This window comes from Oryza sativa, chromosome 4 (genome assembly GCF_034140825.1).
Source record: "Oryza sativa Japonica Group chromosome 4, ASM3414082v1".
Taxonomy (NCBI): Eukaryota; Viridiplantae; Streptophyta; class Magnoliopsida; order Poales; family Poaceae; genus Oryza; species Oryza sativa.
In genome coordinates this window covers 20,756,279-20,780,166 of record NC_089038.1, presented here as the reverse complement: position 1 = coordinate 20,780,166, position 23,888 = coordinate 20,756,279, and the positions used below count along the sequence as shown (strand labels likewise).

General features: G+C 45.2%; 4 protein-coding genes, 1 long non-coding RNA gene and 1 other non-coding gene across 9 annotated transcripts; 2 read left to right on the top strand and 4 right to left on the bottom strand.

Annotated features, from left to right (window-relative positions):
* Positions 1–881: 881 nt before the first annotated feature.
* Positions 882–2,577, bottom strand: LOC4335785 (uncharacterized). Its single transcript, XM_015779518.3, has one exon. The coding sequence runs from the start codon at positions 2,446–2,448 to the stop codon at positions 1,102–1,104; it is 1,347 nt and encodes a 448-aa protein (XP_015635004.1). The 5' UTR covers positions 2,449–2,577; the 3' UTR covers positions 882–1,101.
* Positions 2,578–3,058: 481 nt separating this feature from the next.
* On the bottom strand, positions 3,059–4,180 carry LOC4335784 (uncharacterized). The gene has a single exon (XM_015779706.3). It carries the CDS (start codon positions 4,132–4,134, stop codon positions 3,349–3,351), a length of 786 nt encoding a protein of 261 aa, XP_015635192.1. The 5' UTR covers positions 4,135–4,180; the 3' UTR covers positions 3,059–3,348.
* Positions 4,181–5,710: 1,530 nt separating this feature from the next.
* On the top strand, positions 5,711–5,782 carry TRNAC-GCA (transfer RNA cysteine (anticodon GCA)). The gene has a single exon. It is a non-coding gene; the product is annotated as a tRNA-Cys (tRNA).
* A 375-nt stretch (positions 5,783–6,157) lies between these two features.
* Positions 6,158–11,999, bottom strand: LOC4335782 (alpha carbonic anhydrase 1, chloroplastic). 3 transcript variants are annotated; one of them, XM_015778829.3, is made up of 8 exons: positions 8,354–11,999; positions 8,167–8,254; positions 7,920–8,021; positions 7,487–7,695; positions 7,285–7,391; positions 7,061–7,163; positions 6,747–6,929; positions 6,158–6,610 (listed from the first exon to the last, which is right to left on the bottom strand). In XM_015778829.3, the coding sequence occupies exons 3-8, from the start codon at positions 7,996–7,998 to the stop codon at positions 6,455–6,457; spliced, it is 837 nt and encodes a 278-aa protein (XP_015634315.1). In that variant the 5' UTR covers positions 7,999–8,021; positions 8,167–8,254; positions 8,354–11,999; the 3' UTR covers positions 6,158–6,454. The 3 variants fall into 3 exon arrangements, with proteins under 3 accessions (XP_015634315.1, XP_066165728.1, XP_066165727.1); XM_066309631.1 differs by lacking the exon at positions 8,354–11,999 and having other exon boundaries at positions 8,167–8,304; XM_066309630.1 differs by lacking the exons at positions 8,167–8,254; positions 8,354–11,999 and having other exon boundaries at positions 7,920–8,143.
* A 49-nt stretch (positions 12,000–12,048) lies between these two features.
* LOC4335780 (glucan endo-1,3-beta-glucosidase 14) lies at positions 12,049–23,264 on the bottom strand. Of its 2 annotated transcripts, XM_066309629.1 has the most exons (5): positions 22,792–23,264; positions 19,513–20,549; positions 18,984–19,125; positions 12,676–12,751; positions 12,049–12,546 (listed from the first exon to the last, which is right to left on the bottom strand). In XM_066309629.1, exons 1-3 carry the CDS (start codon positions 22,877–22,879, stop codon positions 19,069–19,071), a joined length of 1,182 nt encoding a protein of 393 aa, XP_066165726.1. In that variant the 5' UTR covers positions 22,880–23,264; the 3' UTR covers positions 12,049–12,546; positions 12,676–12,751; positions 18,984–19,068. The 2 variants fall into 2 exon arrangements, with proteins under 2 accessions (XP_066165726.1, XP_015636672.1); XM_015781186.3 differs by lacking the exons at positions 12,049–12,546; positions 12,676–12,751 and adding an exon at positions 18,409–18,728.
* LOC9271244 (uncharacterized) lies at positions 14,444–17,527 on the top strand. The gene is made up of 3 exons (XR_010740817.1): positions 14,444–15,446; positions 16,095–16,211; positions 17,107–17,527. It is a non-coding gene; the product is annotated as an uncharacterized lncRNA (long non-coding RNA).
* Positions 23,265–23,888: the final 624 nt, after the last annotated feature.

The window sequence follows — 23,888 nt, the reverse complement described above, 5'->3', positions numbered from 1 at the left end:
TGTTTTGATTTCTGAGGGCTAATTTGAGGCTAAAAGTTGAGGGCTAAACATTAGCCCATGGAACTAAACGCGGCCATAGTAGAAGACAGGGTAGACAAGGAGGTAGTTTTCTCTTACACGTGAATCTACAAACATTTTGCACACTAGAGCAACTTAAACCAAATTAAACTCACATGTCACATGTACTCTGACCACTACTCTCCTAGATTTGTACATACATAACATTATACTCCACCGATCTAGATCTAATTACTTGTTCCTTAATTTCATTTAAGAGATCTGAGAAAATAATTAGGTTTCTACGGAGCTGAAACATCTCCATTACCACCGTAGTGGATTTATACTAGGAAATGGCGAAATGTTTGCTTCAAAATTCACTGAACAATGCGCCATTTTGATTTGAAATCAAAATATACCCTACCAAATTGTTAGCCATTCGAATAACACTTTGGCTAATGTTTGGTACGCTACCAAAATATACCAAATAACATATATAGCGTGCTTAGATTTGGAACTACCAAAATATGCTTAGATCTTAGCATTGCTAACATTTTGACATGATATCAAAGCAAACATGTCCTATATAACGAAATCTTGGCTTATTTAGGGGGACATGGCAAATAAATAGTTCAAAGATGGGTTGAATGGGCAACAATTGGAAATAGATGTATCAACTATAAAATCAATTCTTTTCCATAAATGACCGTCAGTTATTTCACTTCAGGTCTCGTGATTGCCGGATTCGAAGAATGCACACAATCTGAGCTTTTGTTCGAATGCAAACAGGCAATGGAAGGGTGCAAGCAATGCAGTTACTGTCAAATTCTCGGCTAACAAGCAAAGCCTTAAGCATCAGCATTCTCAAATTCTCAGCTCCTCAATGCGAAAGAATGAAAAGCGATTAAATTATCACAAAGTGGTAAAGAAAGAATAGTAATCGGTACAGATTACAATTGTTAGCCGTTGCCGAGCACAACAAGCAGCACAAACCAGAATCCAACATCAGCCGGGGGTAGACACGCGAATCGACCCAACACGACACGAATTGCTCCACAACTTTGGACATCACACACGATTCACAGCTATCCATCGCCGGATCCATCATGAGCAGATGGGGCAGCGGACGAGGCCGTTCTCGTTGCACTCGCCGCACTGGACCGTCTCCTTCCGCTCGCCGTCCACGCGCACCTTGCGGCTGCCGTTGCAGTCCCGGCACATGACGAACCGCACGCCGGCGCAGCCGGCGCACCAGACGCGCGCGCGCGGGAGGCCCTGCAGCAGCGCCTTCAGCTTGCCCTCCTCCTCCAGCTTGGTCACCTCCGCCGCGCCGCCGACGTGCCGGCCCCGGACGAACACCGCCGGCACGCGCACCTCCCGCCCGCCCAGCAGCAGCCGCAGCTCCTCGCGGTAGCCCGAGTCCATGGACACGTCCCGCTCGATCAACTTCACGTCGTGGGCCTCGATCGCCGCGCGCACCGCGTTGCACTCCTCGAACGTCCTGCGGATGCCGCGGAGGGTGGTGGTGTACAGGACGACCGCGTCGGCGCCGCCGGGCGGGCATTTCCCCTCGGCCACCATCGCCGGTGGCGCCGCCTTCGGGTGCTTGGGCTTCTCCGACCCGACCATCCGCTTGATGTGGGCGCCTTCCTCCGACAGCTCGCGCTCGATGGACGCCAGGAGCTCCGGGTCGAACAGCGGGCTCAGGCTCCGCCGCGACGACGACATTCCGCCGCCGGTCTCCGGCGGCCCGGGCTTCCGGACGATCCGAGCGCTCACCGGAGAGAATCTCTTGGACATCCTGGACAATTTCGAGTTGTCGATTGAATTGTACGGCCGGAGGACCCTGTCGACGTTGACGTCGCCGGTCTTGTTGATGTTGCTGCTGTTGTTGTTCCCGGAGCAGCGCTGCAGCGGGCTGTTCTCCTTCCCGGGCGTGTTCCTCCGCTTCGTCGCCGACTTCTTGGGCGACGGCAGGGCCATTGCGATGACCCTTGCCGGCGACCAACGACTCGGCTGCTTGGCCGGCTTCTTCGCCGGCGACGCATCCGCGGCGTCGGCGTCCTCCAGCCCGGCCATAATCTCCCAGGCGTTGATAACCTCCAATCCGGAGTCCAGCTTACCCGCCGGCGCCGGCTTCTTGGCGCTCGGGACCACGAGCGGCGGCGGCCTCGCGCGCTTCCACTCCCTGCTTATCGGCTTATCCTCCTGCGGCGGCTGAGCCTGAGTCTCCTGCACCTTTTCCTGGCACGCCACCGCCGCCGCCGCTGCTGCCGCCGCTGCCGCGGCAGCCGCAGCCCCGTGCTTGGGGTGGAGGTCGAGCACCCCGTAGGTGGTGGAGGTGAGGGACACCACATGGTCGACGCGGCCACGCACGGTGGCGCGCGCGCCGCTTCCCCCTCTCGCGTCGCCCGGCCCGGGCGGGAGCAGCTTCGAGGAGATGCACCCCATCTCGTCACGGCGACGGCGACAGCGACGGCGAGCAACCAACCACCTCTCTCTCGAAACGGCGGCGCTTTTCACTCTCTCGCTTTCTCGAGCCTTGACCAGAGTGGGCAACGTCTATGGCTTGACCGGCTCGGGGAGTAGTGGGGCGTTTTGTGGTGCGTTTTGAACGCCGTGTGAGTGACTGTGCGCGCAACGGTCACCAAGGAGAGGCCGAGACCGAGAGGGCGGTGCGTGACTGCGTGCCGTGGTGACGCTGGAGATTTGGGCTTTTGTTTTTAATTTTCTCGTGCGCTGCGCGGCGATGTTGGTAGCAATTCCAACGGTCGAATCCGGCAGATGGTTGGTGCCCGTGGCAGCGCAGAAGCCAGGAGGAGGAGGAAGGCCCGCAAGTCGAAAAAAGGTGGCGCGGCCCGTGTCAGAGTTGCCCCGCTGGATCGTACGGAGGCAAAGTGTTGGGCCAGTTTCTTTTTCTCAGTTATGGGCTTTTTTAGTCTCGCGTGCGAGCCCATAAAGTTTGCAACTTTTTAGTTTTTCAGATGTTTATATGCCTTTTTGATCTTTCAGATTAGTGCTTTAGTTTTTTTAATTGGATTTGCTTTAGTTGGATACCTGATTGGAAATTTGGAAGAGACCATCTCAAGAGAATTTGGTTGATGCATTGCAATGGTTCTACAGTGTAGAAAGTCCAGTGAGTGATTAATCTAGTCTAACATCGACGACAACACAAGGTACAAGGAGCAGCTTGCTCAATAAAGAAAAGTGTCACACATGCACAAGCAGAAGAAGATAAAGATGACTTTTTTCAGAGTTAACAACTGGATATTAGCACGGGAGATGCTGTTCCAAGTACTAAGAACGGATGGTTGTTTGCCTCGGGGACCGTGATCCGTCGATATACCAGATTCAGGCCGCCGAGACTGGTCCCTGCCCAGCCACTGCCATGGTCTCCGGCCACCGCCGTGAAGCAAGGCGCTTCATCTCTCCCAGCCCAACCGCCACCGGCCGCGGCGGCGAAAGAGCGGCGACCGTCGGTGACGAAGTCGCCGTTGCGTTCCACTCGTTCGTCTCCAGCTCACCTTCGAGCGGATTGCTGGAAGAACGACATAGGTGACGCAGCGTGGCAGCCACGCTCGCCCAGCACCCGCCGTTCCTCTCCTCGTCCTCCACGGGAGGCGCAGGCGCCGCCGCCGCCGTCGCCGGCGACCTCTCCGACCGCACGGCCCCAAAGCACGAAACCTTCGGGGACCCGGGATCCGTCTCCACCGCCTCGCTCGCGAAGACCCTGGCCCCCGCCGCCGCGGGTGCCCGGCGCCATCCGCGGCCAAGGCATGGGGACAGCCGCTTCTTCTGCGCGACCATCTTTCCCGCCGGCAGACCGCAGATCACGACGGCCGCCTTGCCGGTCACCGGCAGCCTCCTCGACTCAGCCGACGACGGCCGTGGCCCGCCCTTCTTCCCCTTCCCGGACGCAGCGGCCGCCTTGGGATTAGAGCTGCCCTTGGTGGAGCCATCCCTCTCCAGCACCGCGCCGCCGGCCAACTCCGCCCAGATGGCGCCGTCCCCTATCCGCACGCAGCGCGACTCCGCTGGGGCGTCGGAGCAGCCGGGGAGCGCGATGGTCTCGCACGCCACCCTCGACCCCGCCTCGCCGCCGCCGCAGAAGAGGGACTCCAGATTGATTTGCGGCATCCTTGCCAGCTACTAGCACTGACTGACTGGTGGGTGAGCGATTGATAGTTTCTGGAGAGTCAGAGCAAGTGGATTTAAGGGGAGCGCCAAACAAAAGACGTGGAGATTTTGAAAAGGGGGAGGCCCGTGCGGTGTGGAACGGCAGCGAGTACCGTTGGTGGGTTGAGTGGTTGGGTGAGGCGCGGCTTGCCGGGGAGTTTTGGAGGTGCTTTCTCGTTGTTTTTAGTTTGCACGCAGCCATCGGTAACATCGGCAGACCGGCTACTAGCAGTGTGTCGAATGCCCAAACGCGCGGCAGTATCTAGTTCATACTAAGTTTGGTTGAAATTGGTATGATGTGATAGAAAAAAATTATGTGTGTATGAAAGGTTTGATGCGATGGAAAGTTGAAAGTTTGAAAAAAAAAAACTTTGGAACTAAACAGGCCATATGAAGTAGAAGAATTTTGAACGAGGAAGTGCATATGGGGGCTAAAAGATTGTCTTGCTTATTTTTTATGCTTACTAAAAAATACCCGTGCGTTGCAACGGTTTAATGCTATTTTAATCTTATTATATACGGTTTAACTAGGATGAAATTCACTGTAGGAATTCGCTTGGATTTTTTTTTAGAAAATCATGAGCTGCAATTAGGAGTCCGATTTTTATCTCAAGTTAGCATGCAAGCTTTTTTAAATAAATTTCTTATACGACTTTTTTTGTATTTCCAAAGCAATCGAATTTAAAATCCAACTCATACACGGATATTTATTTCCAAGAGCGAACGGACTTAAAAATCGACTCAAATACGGATGACTTACTAAAATATCGGTAAAAACATCTTCAATTTATAATAGTAGAGAATAGATATAAGTCAAAGATTAAAATTTAAAACTCAATTTTAAATTTAATTATTTTCATCATAGTTTAATTTGCAACATTTGATTTTAAGTCGTTCAGGACACGTACATAAAATTTTTACTCGTAAATATTTTTTTATTTACTTCATAAGCATATGAATAAATAAAATAATTGTGATGTTTGAGTTTGAATTGGTACTTAGTACTAATAATATAAATATTTAAATTTTAATAATATATTGGATACGTCACCTATACTTCAAACTAAATAGGATTAGATAAAAAACGATTATGACTTTTTAATATTAATTTTTTAAATTCGAAAGTAAAATTAGTAAAAAAATAAAGACATAATGGAACATCTTACTATATCTTCCGTTGTTTTCATGTTATATTAACATTTTACAAATTTTGAATTAATAAGTATATCTAATTGTATTTATGTCGGAGTTTTAATTTAGCATGTTTCATAATTCAATAAATATAGAGTTGCGAACTGTTTAGACTTTGGTTCTAAAATTCCGAATCAATAAACTATTAGTTTGTGGTAGTATTTGACATGGACTCCTATTTCATCCAAACTTCTTAAGTCAAATGTGAAGTTACACGGTGTTTTCCAAGGACATGTTTTATTTAATACAAATTCACAACATGATCTACAATTACAATAATATATTTTAGTTAATTAGTATAATATTTGTTGTTTTTTAAGTAGATTTAGAAAATTTTTTGTGAGTTGGGTCCATAGCTCAGTGGTAGAGCATTTGACTGCAGATCAAGAGGTCTCCGGTTCGAACCCGGATGGGCCCTTATTAACTAAGTTTTCTAATTTTTCTATTTTTAAAACATATTTCCGTTCCAATCTGGCCAAATCCATCTCTTATTTTTCCAATCATCCCATTTCTTTCCTCTCGTTAATGTAACAATCGCAATCCCAATCTGGACGTCGTTAATCTTCCTCATCCCAACTGGCCAAATTTGCTCGCCATCTCGTTCCGGCCCAACTGATGGGCCTCTCGTCTGGCCCGGACGAAGTCTCCGCGGCCGCGAGCCCCCGTCCGGCCGAGGTTGCACACAGGACGGGGGCCTGTAGGCGAGTCGGCGTGTGCTGAAGCTCCCCATCAATCGCGCGGTTCGTGCGCGCACTACTACGCTAGCGCCCCGCACCAACGGCAAGAGCACACGTTTGTTGAGAACTCAGTAGTTCTTCATTAGTAGGTAATTAAAGAGGGTGACAAAAGACCGGTCTCTTAGTACAGAAATCAAAGCCAGTTCAAGACTGCTAGCAAAACCGGGGCAAACTATGGCCGGTAACCAAAATAAGAAAGCAAACCTAGACGCTATAAACACACGACTTCAGAAACAAACTACTACTGCTGGACAGAACACAACACAAGGGACCCCAAAACACGCAGCGATCTCCATCGGCCGGAATGGATCGATGGCGCTGCCAGCGCGTCGTCGTACGTCGTCGTCGTCAGCCTACGGGGAGCTCCTCCTCTTCTTCTTCCCCCAGAACCTGTGGTAGAGCTGCACGGTGCGGCCGTTCATCTGCTGCGTCGGCCTGCTGTTCCGGCGGTAGCCTTCGTCCAGGGGAGCCATCAGATCGGCGGCCTGCTGCGGTGTCATCTCTCTCGGCTGCAACATTTTAGTAAGCATTCGTGCTCACAAAGTTCAGACTTGGCAGAATGCGATGCGAGCCATGTTGCTGTCATGATGCAGCTGAGATGGAAAATTTTAGGAGATGAAGCTAGTGCGTGTGTAGTATACGTACCATGGCAGGGATGTTCCAGATCACGTTCTCGGCGCACGGTGGCGTGGTCAGTGACCCAACGTATCTGTAGTATATGTGCACGTGCTGCCTCATCGTCAGCAAGCTCACAGATCCGGCAGGGACCGGGCTGCCTTTCTCTGCCTTGCAGCCCTCCGCGTTGAGCGCAGCCAGCTTATCCTGAATCTATCATCCATGAAGGGCAAAACACCACATATCAGGAACAGAGGAAGACATGCTGCTATAAATTATTGCCTTTGAACGGTAGAATCGTAGTGTGCACCGTGCAGCCACGTCATATGAATCGGGTGATCTACCTGTTCGAAGAACGGGTCTGGCCTGCCAAATCGGTAGAGAAAGGCCAGAACGGTGATGTTGCCATTTTCGTTGGTGTGAACCATGTGGAGCTCCAGTGGGAACCTGCCAGAGAAAAAAGTTACAACGAATTGTGATCACTGATCAGCACAGAAAAGGATGATCCATTCCATATTTCCAGCCGTCGTCTGCATTTCGTCTCTGTTATGTGCAGGCAGGCGCAAACCTGAAGCCGTTGATGGTGTGCTCGGAAGGAGAGTGCCAGTGCATCTGCTTCAGCGTGTACTTCACCCCGTTAATGCTCAGAACCCCTGCTGCCTCTTCGTACCGCAGCTGAAGGAAACAAAAACGACTAACTATCAGAAGACTGCACAATCAGAGGAGGGACAGAGTAGTGTTCAGTGCAAGAGGTTTGGTTCAGAACAAACCGCGACGTTGAAGATGTTGTCGACAAGAGTAGCATTTGCAGCGGTATAATTTCTATGGAGTGGCTCCATATTCAGTTCATGAACCAGGTTGTTGGTGTCGATGTCAATTGGGGACTGCTGCTTTCCGTTCGAGCAACGCGTGAAGTCGGCACTCAAATTCCCCCAGAAGTCAGGGCCGATAGAACCAGTGTACCCAAACTTCACGCCACCTGCTTCCAATCAAGAATTCACATATCTCACATCAACGATAACGTTAGAAAATGATAATATTGCGAAACTTGATTGTGAAATTGTCCAAATTGACAGCAGAAACGGAAGCAAGGAATTCTGAATGCTCTCATGAAGGCATGGAAACGACTGTAACAGTAGATAAATACACAAGCAGAGTAGACAGGGTTCAGACAAATACTCAATGCAGGGTAGAAGAATGTACCGCTGTCACATGCAAGGGACGGGAGAAAGAGAGTGCACAGCAGCAGAACAAAGATCGCATTTCCATGAGAAGCTGCCATCTTTTCCTGCAATGCAATAAAGCCTGCAAACGGAGAAGAAACCACAGGGCAAGAACAGAGAGTAGTTTGGAGTCAAGCCACTTGTAGAATGAGCAAATATATAGGCATTGAGCTTAATCGCATTGTCGCAAACTGGCAATGTCATGGACCAACCACAATCCATCTTACCTCTACTTTGCTATATGCAGATCAGCTTCAACCCTTTGGAGTTTGGTCCCTGGAACCAAAGTGGCCGTGCTCCGACTAGTAGATGTTCCTGCGAAAAGGACAGGCAAAAGATGTCGATTCTCTGCAGCCATCACAAGATCGATCATATATAAAGTGTGCAATCATGCTGGGGCAATAGTGATCTGACCTCTTTGCTCGACGGCTGCAGGAATCTTCGAAGGCCAGAAGATTTCCAAGAGCAAGAACGCTGCTGCTGGTGAAGGTGCTAACTTGGGCGGTTTATCCACCAGAGTTCAGAAGACACCACGTATATATAGACACAGTTTTGCCCCTCTTTTGCAGCCGTTCTTTCCCACTTCTCCCTCTTTTTTCTGCAGTGACATGACATGCAATTTTTGCGAGGAAATGGAGGTAGTGCTTGTCGTGGCAACAGGAGCACGTACGCCCATTAACCACACGTCCTGCAAGCTCGAATGTTGCATGCAATGCACGGGAGAGGAGGAGATGGACAAAGCGAACGGAAAAAAAGATTAAAATCCTGGCCACGTCTAGGCGCACGACTACACGAGCGAGCACACGACGACGCACAAAGCTCGGGGTGAGGTGTTCGTGTTGCCCTTGCATTTCGAGAAGTGGTGGAGAGGAGAGAGGCTGAGTGGCTTCACCGAACAGTCGTCCAACTGTCCAACCGAAAGCGTCAAAGCGGTCATGGCCTTTCAACTATACAGATATCGGATCAAGCAACAAAAACCATCATCTTGCGTTGCTTAATTGAGAGTGGAAGAAGACGGTTGAGAAGACATGTTCAGCTTTGTCAACTCGTGCAACGCCCTAAATCTTCTATCTATCTTCTATTATATACTAAAAGTCCATTAAACTTCCTAGAAACCCTCCTAAGCCGCCACATAGGACCCCTAGAAACGCTCCTACGCCGCCATGTGGCGATCTAATAAATTATAGAAATTCTAAGAAAATATTAGCCATCGATTTTCATTTAATATATGGTAGGCCCATTATTTTCAACCATTAGATCTATTGTAAAACATACCAATTAAAATTATCTCCAAAACCCAATATTGCCAATCTTTATGTGCATGTGCACATAAGTACGGACGTTTAGTAGGTATTCCAAAAAAAAAAGGTACGTACATATATTCCAAGGTAAAAAAGTACGTACATATGTACATAAGCAGGCCGGGCTAACGACATCTTTTTATTTTCTTTTTTTTCACTCGGATAAAAAACCAAACTGCCCATATTAACTATGCTCTACTTACGTTGTAAAAATATAGGCACATATATGTCATCGAAACACCAATGAGAAGCAAAAATTAATTAAAGTATATATTATGTAATAGTTAAATTAGACTTGCATTTGTTAAAATAAAAACAATTCTAATTGTGACTAGCAATTCTCAAAAGTTACCTACTCCTTATAAAAAATAATGATATGTCAAACTGATATCACTAAATTTATCATGAATGTGTTTTCTCTATTCGTATAATATTTAAATATCAAAGATTGTATATATTCTTTTCACACTGTACTGATCTCCTTTATCTTCTACTTATGCTTCATTTGATCTAGCTGGATGGCTGAGCTTATTCAGGATACATGAAACGACACATATCATTAGTGCAAGATTAATTAAATATTGAATATAATAAAGCCAAAATAGATGTATTTAATTTTTAAACTTTTATATAAAATATATTTTAATTATACACAAGTTGCTTTTAAATATATACGATGTAGGTTATGGTTGTCAATTTAATTATAGTGCATAAAATGGTTCAGATGGATTTAGATATTATTATATATTCCAAGGTAAAAAAGTACGTACATATGTACATAAGCAGGCCGGGCTAACGACATCTTTTTATTTTCTTTTTTTTTTCACTCGGATAGAAAACCAAACTGCCCATATTAACTATGCTCTACTTACGTTGTAAAAATATAGGCACATGTCATCGAAACACCAATGAGAAGAAAAAATTAATTAAAGTATATATTATGTAATAGTTAAATTAGACTTGCATTTTTTAAAATAAAAACAATTCTAATTGTGACTAGCAATTCTCAAAAGTTACCTACTCCTTATAAAAAATAATGATATGTCAAACTGATATCATTAAATTTATCATGAATGTGTTTTCTCTATTCGTATAATATTTAAATATCAAAGATTGTATATATTCTTTTCACACCATACTGATCTACTTTATCTTCTACTTATGCTTCATTTGATCTAGCTGGATGGCTGAGCTTATTCAGGATACATGAAACGACACATATCATTAGTGCAAGATTAATTAAATATTGAATATAATAAATCCAAAATAGATTTATTTAATTTTTAAACTTTTATATAAAATATATTTTAATTATACACAAGTTGCTTTTAAATATATACGATGTAGGTTATGGTTGTCAATTTAATTATAGTGCATAAAATGGTTCAGATGGATTTAGATATTATTATCAAAAGATATGTCTTTTGTAATAATTCCTATATCAATGGGTAGATAACTGGGAAAACAAGGAGCAACCAATCTGATAAGTACTCTAGAACTTATTGCTTATTTACTAAAATGTTTAATGTGTAGTATATAATATACTTTATGAATAAAAAAATATCCTAATATATAATCATATGCCACCACTTATCCATAAGTATATAAATTTTATCAACTAATCGTCAAGTCATATTGCTTACGAGGTATTCATTCATAGTGCACCTAATAATTAGCTACCATCCAACGAGCACTTATGTCATGAAGCACCATATATAACGGACTATGCTAAGTGGAGAACTATCAACAAATGATAGGTAAAGTAAAGCATGCCACCAAGCCACAGCAAATAATAATCGATTACAAGTATATTGTCAGTATAAGCAATAGAATTCTACACTTCTACAAGAACCCTTAATATATCACGTAATAGATCTCATAAATTAGAAAAAAAGTATAAGGAAAAATATAAAAAAGAAAATATCTGGTCATCAATTTACACTTCAACTGGTAGATCCATTATTTTTAACCATTATATTGGATATATTCGAGCTAAAAACCAACTAATCTCTCCCTATGTACGTACCTATACAAGAGATGTCAAAAAGGAAAAAAAAAGAAGAATGTATATATGATCTGCTCCGTCTGGTTGTTTTTTTGTTTCTTTCTTTGCAGCACTAAAGTTTTCCTCAAATTATGCATATATATAGTGAAACTCTTTACGATGTTATCGAAAAAGTCATGCCACCGTGGCATCGCTTCATGCCATCCCACAAAACTTTTTTAAAATATTTTTTTAACTAATGATCTAAAACGAAATCATAGACACTCATATAAATATGTGCACAACCATCCTACGAATATGCGCAGTACTATTCACAAAAAAAAACAAAAATATACATACGTACAATAAAAAATGTCGCATGGAAACCTATTATATCCTTATATAAGTATGTCATTCTCATCTAAATAGTGTTGACAAAATTAGCACAAATAATTTTGACAATATGAATTATTCCTTCGAATATTACCCATGAATATACGTAGGTGACTTAGATGTATAGTAAAAGAAAAAAATCTAAACCCATATTAACCTGTATGTTTACGAAAGATGGTGATATGCGACTTTATGTATAGCCATGACAAAGTGAAATTTGTTTGAATATAATAGATTTTATCAATTAGTATATCAAAGTTTATAATTTATTTCACATAATAAATATTTCTTATTTTATATTATAAGGTAATCTATGGTTCTTAAAATAAATACGGTAACATATGGTTTATTTTAGTATTCTTTCTATAAACAAAAAAATAAATTGCCCGCGCATCTGCGCGGGCTTCCTTTCTAGTTACACTAAACATGAATCCAGTATCAACTCTCTTTTTTTGAGGTAAGATAATGAGTCAAAATCTAGTACTACATCCAGTAGCCAACTGGTTTGTCTGGTTATGAGTATTTCTGAATTTACTGTAGTCCAAACGACAAGCATGAAATCCTATATCACTTTTGGCAGCACTAGGATAGCAAGATTCATCTCTACGAATGGCTGACCTGCAAAATGGCAAAGGACACATCATCACTGAGCAGTCTCAGCTGGAGGAATATATCCCACTATGTGGGGACTGCACACTGTAGGGCTGCACCGAAAGGAAAGGACCACAAAATTTTCAGGCTCCAGAGCCCCATAGCACATTCTGGATGGCTTCAAGGATGAAGAAAATAGTATATGTGCCTTGAAGAGCTTGACATTGATAAATGCTAGCCATGTCTCATTGCCTACCACTTCTTTCTTTTTTTTTTTCGTCATCTTTTCTTTTGAAGACTTCATTGCCTACCACTTCAGCAGGCAAAAAAAGTTGACCCTGTCAATATCAAGTTATCAACAGGCTAGAGAATATTAGAACAGGACAAGACTTAAAGAGCATATGGCAGGCCAAATATATAATCTTTTGATAAGAGCCACTTCCAGCTATTAAAAACATGGGGATTACCAGTTTTAACTTGGTATATTAGCCGCCCCATAATCGGTAAGTGGAGGAGGATAAGGCCCATGGCGCTTTCTGGTACCTGCAAAGCATGAAGCGGTCACTATTAAGCCGTCCACAGGTATTATTCAGCGTGCAGGCAAAATGCATGGAGCACACTGTAGAATGTGGAGATGCAACGACGACAGCGGAATGTGAATAGCAGAGCATGTCAACAGCTACTTGTCACGATAAAGATTGAAAAAAATCTGAAAATTCATTAAACTTTCTATGAATGCTCTTAAACCACCACGTGACACTCCTACAAACACTTTTAAGTTGTCATATGATAATGTCTAATCTCACCATTGATTTTCACTTAAATTGGTGGACCCAATATTTTAGACCATTAAATTAGTGTATTGTTTTTGTTAAAAAAAGTGATACCTTCCTCCTGTATTCTGTGGGTTGGAAAAAGAAAAAAAAATGTAAATACTTTGTACGTATGTACCAACTGAAAAAATGAAGCTTACCTACTATTCACCGGAAGAAAAAAAAAGTAGGTAAAGAATCGTACGTACAGACTTATGATAAAAACGATAAAGTAAAAAAAAGACGCACTTAGTAGAAAAAAATAATGGTATTTTAAATTAGGTTTTTCTACTATTTTTTATAAATATATTACTCTACAAATTTACGCGAATGCGTCAACCTCCCCGGTGTGATCAAGGTGGAAGACGAGGGACGGGAGTGGGAGTGGGGAATAGGGCATCCAGGCAACTTCGCGCTCCTAGATCCGATGGAGGCAGCGACGACGGTCCAGCTCAGGATTGGGGGTGGGCCAAGTGATGAGTGGGGTAGGGGCATGAGAAGGGGGGAGCGCCTCGGCGATGGTGACAACGGTGGCGAAGGAGTTTTCCCATTTGAGTTGATCTCTAGATTGTAGACGAAAGCGCGAGCGAGGAGAGGAGGGAGGGAGGGAAGGAGGGAGGGAGGGAGGGCTACGTGAGGTGCTAGGGGACGGCGACGCCTCGGTCGGCTGGAGGCTGCCTCGGCATGGTGGGCAAGAGGAGCGCCGGCACAAGGCAGCACACCGAGCGCTGCTTGGCAGCGAAATCTTCAGTGGCTGGGCCACTTACATGTTGGCCTCACATATTTTTTTGCTGACTAGGATACCACGTCAGCAAACCGCACATGACATGTCATGGGACTTACTTTACATGGTTTTGAATACTTGAGGGTAGATATTTCTGGTATTGGTGATTAGGGATGTTATACAGATTCAAGTACTCGACGTAAAGTTGAGGGATAGTAAGTGGACTTATTCCAACAAAGTTGAAACACGGCCTGCAAAAGCCCATTAAGAATCTAGCCTGCGAGCCAACCGAGAAAATTCGCGGGGATGTTCGGCTGTTTCGGTTTCGGCCTGCGTAATTGCGTGGGGGTGTTGCCCAGTGCGCGAGGAGAGAAGCCCACGCCACGCCACACCTCCCTCGCTCTGCTCTGCCCTGACCTTTCATTGGCCTGCCTGATCCGCTCGTAGAGTGGGGTCATGCTCACACACCTCACAACTCACAAGTCGAATACGTGTCTACGCGCGTGATTCACCTGCCACTGCCCGTGGTATGACGATTGACGACGGTGGAAGAGGACATGATCTATATCTATACTAATATTTATATATTAATATAAAAAGTACGAGTTCATCCAGCAATCCTCTAATCCTTCTGATCCACTGTCGCGTAGGACCCATCTGTCATCCAAAGAAACCGCACCACGCACGGAGAAAAAAAAAGAGACGGTGCGAAAAAAAATAACGCGCACGCTCGGCGGACCTAACCCATCGCCGCGCCGCGCCATCCCCACGCTGCGCCGCCCGCTGGAACTAACCCACGGCGCCGCCATCCCCCACGCACAGCAAGAAATCGCTAATCTCCGCCCCCACGCCACTGCTCCGCCTGCCGCGCCGCCCGCCCCACGCCCCACGCTGCACCGCCCGCCGGACCTGATCCCGCCTCACCTCACCGGCGCCGCCCTCCCCCACGCCACCATCGCCGCCCTGCCCCTTCCCATGCCGCGCCGCCCGCCGGACCTGAGCCCGCCTCACCTCACCGGCGCCGCCCTCCCCCACGCCACCATCTCCACGGCCCTCCCCACGCCACCGCCATCCTCCCTCGCCGCCGCCGCCACCGGGGGCGGTTCCCAACTCCGCCTCCCCCACCACGCCTCCCACATCGCGTCACCCCTACCGCCCCGCATCTACCGGCCGACGGTTCCTCCGCGTCGCCGCCGGCTCCTCCCGCGGCACCCCACCCCCATCCCGGCGCTTCTGTCCGTGGAGATCGGCGGGGTAGCCGGCTCGCAAGGTGGAGCATCGATGTGACGTGATGCAGCATTTGGGGAGTCTTTGGTAGAGGTGGAGCGGTGGAGATTCCGACGCCGCCGAAGCCCCACCCAGTGCACATCGGCGTCGCGACTCCCGCCGACGCCCCGCCATCTTCCGACCGGCGCCGCCGCCCGCATCACTGCCGACGCCTCGCCATCGCGCGGCCGCCACGCCAACCGCGACGCCCGCCTCGCCGATCTCCTCCGCGGTCGCTGCCGCCATCTCCACCGGCCACCGCTGTCCTCGGTACGCACTGCTAAGTCCTAACCCACCCATGCCTCTGCCTTGCCGCCGACACCAATAACCCCTGCGTCCGCTGTGCTTCACGTTGACTGGTCATGGAACCAGTGCAGCCCACTCCACTGGCTGGAGCTGCTTCCCTCAGGCTGCCGGAGGTAGCTCGCTGTGCCAGGTTATCAGTCATCTCAAGCAATGTGCTCATTAGGCTATTGTTTGATTCACGTACAGAATCTGTTGCAGTAGTTTAGACGATCTTGCACTATACATTCCTGTATTTACAAAATCTGTTGCAGTGTTTGATTATACATTCGGCATCATATTTTGCATTATATTGTTATTTTCAACTCCTGTATTTACAGAGTGTTGACATGTTATTTGTATTTAGATCCCAGCCAATGTGAATTCTAGAGCTCTGTTCTAAATGTTGGTAAACTCTAATGAATTCTAGAGCTCTGTTCCAAATCTTTGAGTCCATACTTTAGTCCATGCTCTGCACCTTAGCAAAAATGAAAATGTTATCTGCAGCTAGCCCAAGGAATCCACCTGCATCCAGATTATGTTTCTTCAACTATTTGTTATATGGTTCCCTCCAGTCATTCTTTTGTACAGCAGCGTGCTCACTATTTGTTTGCTAAAATGTTGACCATGCATTTGTTGAAATACTCAATAAAAATTTGTTCGACCACTGCCACCATGGTCACTATTAGGGGCTCCACACCGATATCTTCAGCAAGATTGGGTAAAATGTCTTGCTGCTGATGTCAGTAACATTTTTTTTCTTCATGTGAGTTGCTAATTGTTCCTCATAAGGTCCTTGCAGGTTCAAGAAATACAGGATTCATGTGATGAGAAAAAGGAAAATAGGGTTCAACTGAACTCTGAATCTAAAGAAAAACGAAACATACGGCAAAAAAATATGGCAAAGGCCAACATAAAGGTAATTTGTATGGAGTTAGGTGTCGTTTCTACATGACAATACTTTATTGTTGGAATTTCCTGTTACCTTGCTATGGTATGATATTTGGCTTGAATTGATGCTAATTTTAACTGTACTTGCTAAAATTGCTATGGTTTGATGGGTAACACCGAAGCAGGAATTCCATGTCTTTCAGATCTACTGTGCTGCATCTTGAAAAACACTATTGCTAGCATGTAGGAACAACTCATGAGGACTAGCAGTAGGTATATCAGTAACAGCTTATCTATATCCCTATACTATATTATCATCACTATCATTGGTGTGTTTAGTTCCAAAGTTTTTTTCCAAACTTCCAACTTTTCCCATCACATCAACATGTCATACACACACAAACTTTCAATCACATCGTTCCAATTTTCAACCAAACTTCCAACTTCGGCGTGAACTAAACACAGCCCATATCTATATTCAGAATTATTTGAAGATGAGACGATGACTAGCAGTAAGACTGCTCCTATTCATGTCAAACTCTGTCCATCAAGATTGCTAGATATCTCTATTGGATGCTGTTAGTAACTCCTATTAGATGTGTTTTTTTTTGGCTGTTAGTAACTCCTATTAGATGTTACCATTGGACTAAAATATCATAAGTATATCTGTACTCATATATGAAAATCTCATCTAGAATTGCTCTTTTTTTACTATATTTACAGCTATATAATTTTGTACGAAATCATACAACAACTGCTCTAAGTAATTAGTTAGATAGCAAATGCTCTTCGTAATTGTACAGAATCATGTGATGTCATCTTACCCAATCCTGGATTTCTGTCTTAGCTAAGATGGGTGCTTTGCTTTACATAAGACAGACGTGCATGCATATCTGGATTTAAGCCGTATACTTCTGCCTTAGGATTTTGTAGGATGTGGGCTTTCATGAAGAAGGTTTGCAGCTCAGCTAAGTTGACGCGGGGGCAGTAAGCTTCTGCAAACCTGGGCTCTATTTTGCACAGGGAGAACACAATAGCAGAGGCTACCATGAGAAGATCTGATAAATTTCCATTTGAGAGGCTCGGTTATTGATGTTTCCTAAGGATTTTTAGGGTTTATTTGGATTTATTTATAGGTGTAAATACTGCAACGTGTCAAACTGAATAAAAGAAGTGCCTCATTTTGTCTCAAACTGTAGTAGTAGGCTAAGATTTCAGATTTTTTAGCTAGATGGTGGCGATTGTGAATTTCAAGTTGATTTGCTTCTGGGCTAGCATGCTCTGCCCATTCAAGAGATTGCATGCACGTACATTGATCAATGACAACGCCATATTTTCCTTGCATATTATTTATTCATCAAATATTATGTCACGTGGATTTCACGTGCACGTTTACTAGTAATTAATTAATTACGAGCTTGTCAGGTGGGTTCTTCCGCTAGATGGCTACAACTGCATCTATACTCGGTCATTTTCGACACCAGGACCCTTTAAAACACAGTACAGTAAAAACATAGATATAAGAAAAACACAGAAACTAAAGTAATATGTTCATCCAATTATTGAAAACATGTAAAACAGAAAGAAAATCCTTTGATTGCACTGGAGGAAAATAATCCAAATGAAAGTTCCCTAAGAGGTTTCCTATGAAATTGACTATAGGGATACAATCCTATAGAAAATTTCTTATCATCTTCCTATTAATCAAATTAAGGGCTCTATAGGGAAAAAAAATCCTTAGGAAGTTGAGTTCTCCAAAAAAAAAAAAAAGTACTTTGCCAATCCTTTGAGACCTAACTACTCCTGCTGTCCGGGAATAAGTCCATTTTTCGTCCTTTTCGTATATACCAAAGTAAGTAAATAAGTTGATTTTTAGCAGTCATCGTATCGGAGTTTGTAAAAGTACAACATAAATAAATTGTAAGTAGATAAAATGAAGAATAATAGTAAGTAAATAAGTTCATTTTTAGCAGTCATTGTATCGATGTTTGTAAAAGTAAGTAGGTAAAAATGAAGAATATGGGTGTATTCATTGGTTTCTTATTGATATGTGTGGGATAATAAGTAAAAATGTTGAAACATAGGGGGGGTATTAATTAGGTTACAATTTTGCAACTTTTATAATCACACATGTACTACTGTATTATACACACCTGTCTGCACGAGTACTACGCCCTGAAACTCTCAGATCAAAATTATTACACATCGAAAAGGGCCACATAATATGTACAATACTACAAATATCTCTCTGAACTTATGTACCGATGATTGTCCCACTGATATATACAATATACAGTTTGCATAAACAAATCAAAATGTATCAATAAGAAATTAATCAACAAGAATTGTATCAAACCAAGGTCGTATATTACAGATCTGGACTTGTATCATCTCGAAGCTTTCGTTAGTTTCTACTTCTACATCACTATCTGTGCCAAATTTAGCCCCTAAATGCTAGTATCAAATAAAAATAAAAAGACACACTAAATGCATGGGCGATCCTATCGTTCTGAAATCTGAATGATCTTGTGCTCCCGAAGCATCCCTGGAGTAATGTAATATTAGGTTAATCTTTGAGCATACTAGTATGTGGCATGAGCATATAGGTGATTAATTCCTACTAATATGGCAAACTACTATAGTATCAGAATTTACTAGATCTTCCAAATTTGAAGAATTTTCTCTATTTCTTAATCCAAAACAAGCTATTTTACTACATGAAGAATCCACTACATAGATAAATTCACTCAAAAAAAAAACTACATAGATAAAAATGCTGGTTGTCTTCCAACTATCTTACCTTGCTTTCTTCTATGGGAATCTTCAGCAGCAAGAGATGCTGCACCTTTACTCTACTTTACTGAACTGGACAAAAGTATATACTCTCAGGATAAGATGAGAGTGATCGATGCAATGGCGATGAGAGCTAACACTGAAACCGCCTGCCAAGGACAAATGTCACGGTCGTTAGTCGTTACTAGTCAGGTCTCTTGTAAATTAGAGATGCAAAAGGAGGATGTACTATCTCTGATGTTTCATTTGCACATTCATAGAACGGACACTTCACGCTTTCGCGGCAAAACTAAAGCAGATGCGTCAAAGTCATCAATTACTTTCGACACCGATTTAGTGGGGAGTTCTATTCCTGCTTAGGCCATGTGATTAGCTAGTTGCCAAACGTTTGATAAAGTATTATATGAAAGCAGCACGGTCACCTGATCTAAATTCTTTTATCTATATGATGCGTGACATGCAGCAGAAAGTTTGTAACAGTTTTGCAGATTTTGAAGGAGAAAAAAACGATCGAGTTCACAGTTCACACCGCCTACCTTTCGCGCGCTTTTCGATTCGTCCATCGGCGGGAGATACCCGCGCAGGCCGACGTCGTAGACCGGCGTGCCGTCGGGGTAGAACAGCCCGTAGTTCCGCTCGGATGCCGGCCCCGGCTTGAGGTTCTCGTTGAACAGCGCAAAGACGTAGACGTCGATGGGCGACGACGGCCTCAGCGGCGTCCCCTGCTTCATCTCGATCCTCCGCAGGAGGTTGCCGATGTAGATCCCGGCGTACTCCGGCGTCGCGCCGGCCTCGTCGGGGTCGCCCCTGGACGGCCACCCGGTCTCGGAGATCTTCACGTCGACGTCGGTGTGGCCCAGCGCCTGCATCGCGGCGTACACTGAGTCGATCTGGGCGTACAGCATGTTGTCGTAGTTGAGCTTCGTGTTTGGGTCGGTCACGCCGGCGTTGGGCTGGAAGAGGACGTACTCCAGCGGCACGCTGCCCGGGTCGGCCTTGTAGGCGAAGTACGGGTAGCAGTTGATCAGGAACGGGGACCCCGCCATGGACAGGAAGTTGAGCAGCGGCTGGATGTACGGCACGGCGTCGGGCCGGAACGCGCCGGCGGAGGGAGGGTAGGAGCTGCCCATGATGTCCAGGGAGTGCGCCGTCGTGACGTTCACCTGGCCCTGCAGCCCGAGCGCGACGACGGCGTTGTACACGGACTGCATCGCCGGCAGGAGGTTGGCCTTGAGCGCGGTGTCGTTGCCCTTGAACACCTCGTTCCCGACGGTGATGCAGGTGATGCGCGCGCTCGGGAGGTAGGGGCGGACGTGCTGCTGCACCCACGCCTGCGCCGCCGCCGGGTCCACCATCGCCGACACGTTCTCGTTGCCGATGCCGACGACGAACTCCACGCCCGTGTCGAGGAACGCGCTCAGGACGTTCTGGTCGGCGTCGTAGAGCTTCACCTTGCTGATCTGCATTGACCGGAGGAGACCCGAGACCCTGGTCGGAGAAGGGAGGTTGTCCGCGATCTGCCCGTAGTTGATCCCGATTGACATGCCTTGAGCTGATGCCGCTAGCACTTGATCTGCAATTGTTACAGATCAGATCAAAATCAATATGTTTTCTATATTAACCTAAGATGCATGATTGTACTACTCTAGTCACAGAAAACATACGAGTTAATGCCAACGTGAAGGTCTGAATGAATGAAAATCATATGAATAATAAGTTGGGCATAAGAAATTTTTTCATAATATTATACTTCGTAAAGTTTTTCTAGATAGATAACTAACAACACAAAACAAATGGTAAAAATGCATATTGAAAAGTAAAAGAACAATATTTTTATGACAATGGACAATGCATTTTGTTGAGAGGGTAAAAGAGGAAAACAACTTTGTGTAAACCCTTTCACTTTCCAGGAGGCTTTTGACATTAGTGTTCAGTTTTCACCACAAATGGACTGTTTGCCCTAAAACAGTTTCGCTATATATAGACATAACTTCATGACTTGGTTTTGATCATCTGATCAGAAAGAAGACAACATACATCATGTGGTCCACAAATGACCCAAATTGCACCAGAACAGATCATTGGTGAAGGAATCTAGGAGATTTGAAAAGTAACTAAAGTTACGAGAAATCTTAGCTGCACCTCTGATCAATGGTACACAATTCTAGTTAATTACTTAATTACATGATCTGATGAGAAGTCTGGTCCACATGTGAGCATGTGATTCGGGTGTCCCACCAAGAATCAAGTCAATAAAAAAACAACTTACGTTATCAAACACCTTTCAGAGTTCCAGGGTAGAGGATCATGATTTATAAAATTTCTCTTCCTATGGCCACAAGTGATCAAAAAGTTCATCAGATTTAGCTGGCAACTGCGAGTTAAGCAAACCACTGTCGCAGACAAGCTTTACGGAGAAAGTCATCACAGCTCAGAACCAGATCAGATGCACGTCAAATTGAGGCGAAAAGGAGAAGGAAAAAGTGACAAATAGACTCGTTTCTTAGGCAAATAAGCTAAAAGGCTCGGATTTAGTATTGGGATTTGGGGTGATGCCATCTTAGTGGGTAGCCTGCCTTACGCCATGGAGCACAAGGGGGACCATGTAATCTCACTGGATATGCGTTAAAAATTTAGGTAAGATTATATCAGCAAGGACATCTAATAACCACCATTCACAATAGCTTGCAATGTGAATTGCAATATTGTTCGATTTTGCTATATATTTGTCGACAAATTTTCTCCCAAAAATTTGACAGATGTAATTACAGTACAGTCGTAGTGTAATTACACTGTAACTTGCATGTAATTACACTGTAACTATAGTGTAACTTGTATGTAACTTTCAAAAATCTCTCTGTAATATGTTATTTCGGTAAAATGGAGGTTGTGGGAACAAATCCTTATACATATGTATGTGCCGTGATTTTTTTTCTTCCCCAGCAAAACAAATCTTGTAATAGATATAATGATTCAAAATTACATGAAACTTACGTACAAGTTACACTGTAGTTACATGCAAGTTACAGTGTAATTACATATAAGTTACAGTGTAATTACACTACGATTGTATTACAATTACATCTGTCAAATTTTTAGGAGAAAATTTGTCGCCAAATGTATAGGTGGTCCCATATTGTTTTGGGAAAATAATCAGTATAGCCTAATGAAGTATTCCTTATTGAGGCAAAATACATAAATATATTTACCATTAATAAAAAAAAGAACTTTCAGAAGTCAGAACAGAATTAAATATGCACTGAACTAATGGAAAGGCAGTATCAATCATAATTTCCATTAAAAAATAAGCGATGTGAAGAAATGGAAAATGGAACAAAAAATAATTCCGTGCAAATAATTTATGCTTAAACAGACACAGAGATTGTCTGAGACACCAGTTAGCTACGAAGGTCAAACTCAAACGGTCAGGGAGCTTCATGCAAAGGATCATATGTATGTACAGCTAGTTCAACCAGTAACATTAACCTTCATTCTGAGTTCAGACATGCTGTAAGCTCAGAGTTCCTTTATATTCAAAACCATTTCACAACAGGCTTAGAGTTTCTTTAGTTTGATCATTTCTTCTATATCCTGTCAGCAATATAAGTTTCACGGTCTGAGCCTACGCTGACAGCTTATGTCGTAATTTAATAGATACTATTATTCAACAGTTCAGGCGCACCTCAGTAAATACCCCGAGATGCTAAATTGATTGGTAAACTGTATACTGTAACATGTAAATTCAGACTTGCAGTTCAGGGAGGAGTGAAATGTGAAAATGAGGAATCCGATTCCCAGATTGCACCAGAGCTCACCTGTGAGGATGACTGCGAGGACGAGGAGGAAGAGGCGGGTCGACGGCTGCGGCGGCGACCCAGTTCCCGGTTGCTCCCCTGCCGCCATGGATCACTCGGCTGTGGTTGAAGCTCGAAGTCAAACTGCTCTTATCTCCCCCTTTCTCTCTCGCGCGCGTGCTCGTGTTGTGTGGTAAAGACGAGTGTGTGTCCCGCGGTAGAATGTTTGTGGTGGTAGCAGCGCGCGGATCGGCGATTCGGCGGAGGTGGGGCGTTTTTATGCAGTGCGGGTGGGGGGTGGCGCGCGGCGGTAACCGTCGGGGTGGCGAGCCGCGGGTGTTTGCTCGGCTAGTCACAGCTCAGCTAGCGCCGGACCGCGTCGCGCGTTGCGTGCGCGTGCCGTGGAGAGCGAGAGCGACGCAGCGGCAAGGCAGGAAAGCACGAGGAGCTTGTCTTGGAATTTGGATGGATCGGGGAGTGACTGAAACGGAAGCAGAGGCGCTGTGCTCCCCCGCTCTTATATAGTAGTAGCAACGGCTCGCCCCGATGCGTGCCGCGCCGGATGCCGCCACCGACCATCGGGTGCCTGGGCTGTATCTGGTAACGTACTTACGTGTATGTCGCTACTACCAGCTCAGCTCGCAGAAGCAGTTCCGTGCACCCCCGGCCCTGGGATGCCCTTTCCGGGTGGCGGTTGCGGACGGTGACGCGCGCGCCGGGCGGCTGCTGCGATCGAAACTTCCGCCCGCGGCACGAAACCTCCCCGCGCATTTCAGCGAAAATCGGACGGACTTATTACGGGCGAGTGGGGCGACACGACGACACGCGACGACTGGAAAGGGAAATCCAGGCGTTTTTTCCAGCGGCCAAGCCAAGATGTTCCCGCACGGTTTCGCCCAAAATGGAACGAGGTTTCGACTCGACTACCTGTAACAAACCGACGAAAATACGGCGCGCGCCGGCCCGGCCGCGAGGTTCCCGAATTCCGATTGGTTTCCGCCGTGGCGCGGCGGCCGCCACGCGGGGCGTGGCGGGGCAGAGGCGTCGGTGCGCGGTGATGGGGCGGTGGCGATCGACGCGGCCCGGTGTGGCCGCGTGGTGACGCCGTTCCGAGTCGG

What these genes read in the sequence shown, in the direction of transcription:
- LOC4335785 (XM_015779518.3), bottom strand. Translation starts at nt 2,448, where the DNA reads ATGGGGTGCATCTCCTCGAAGCTGCTCCCGCCCGGGCCGGGCGACGCG.
- LOC4335784 (XM_015779706.3), bottom strand. Translation starts at nt 4,134, where the DNA reads ATGCCGCAAATCAATCTGGAGTCCCTCTTCTGCGGCGGCGGCGAGGCG.
- LOC4335782 (XM_015778829.3), bottom strand. Translation starts at nt 7,998, where the DNA reads ATGGCAGCTTCTCATGGAAATGCGATCTTTGTTCTGCTGCTGTGCACT. An exon ending in GTCCCTTGCATGTGACAGCG is followed by an intron (nt 7,696 to 7,919) that starts GTACATTCTTCT and finishes GATTGGAAGCAG; the next exon opens with GTGGCGTGAAGTTTGGGTAC. An exon ending in CACACCATCAACGGCTTCAG is followed by an intron (nt 7,164 to 7,284) that starts GTTTGCGCCTGC and finishes TTTCTCTGGCAG; the next exon opens with GTTCCCACTGGAGCTCCACA.
- LOC4335780 (XM_066309629.1), bottom strand. Translation starts at nt 22,879, where the DNA reads ATGGCGGCAGGGGAGCAACCGGGAACTGGGTCGCCGCCGCAGCCGTCG. An exon ending in CCTCGCAGTCATCCTCACAG is followed by an intron (nt 20,550 to 22,791) that starts GTGAGCTCTGGT and finishes TAACAATTGCAG; the next exon opens with ATCAAGTGCTAGCGGCATCA. An exon ending in AATCGAAAAGCGCGCGAAAG is followed by an intron (nt 19,126 to 19,512) that starts GTAGGCGGTGTG and finishes TGTCCTTGGCAG; the next exon opens with GCGGTTTCAGTGTTAGCTCT.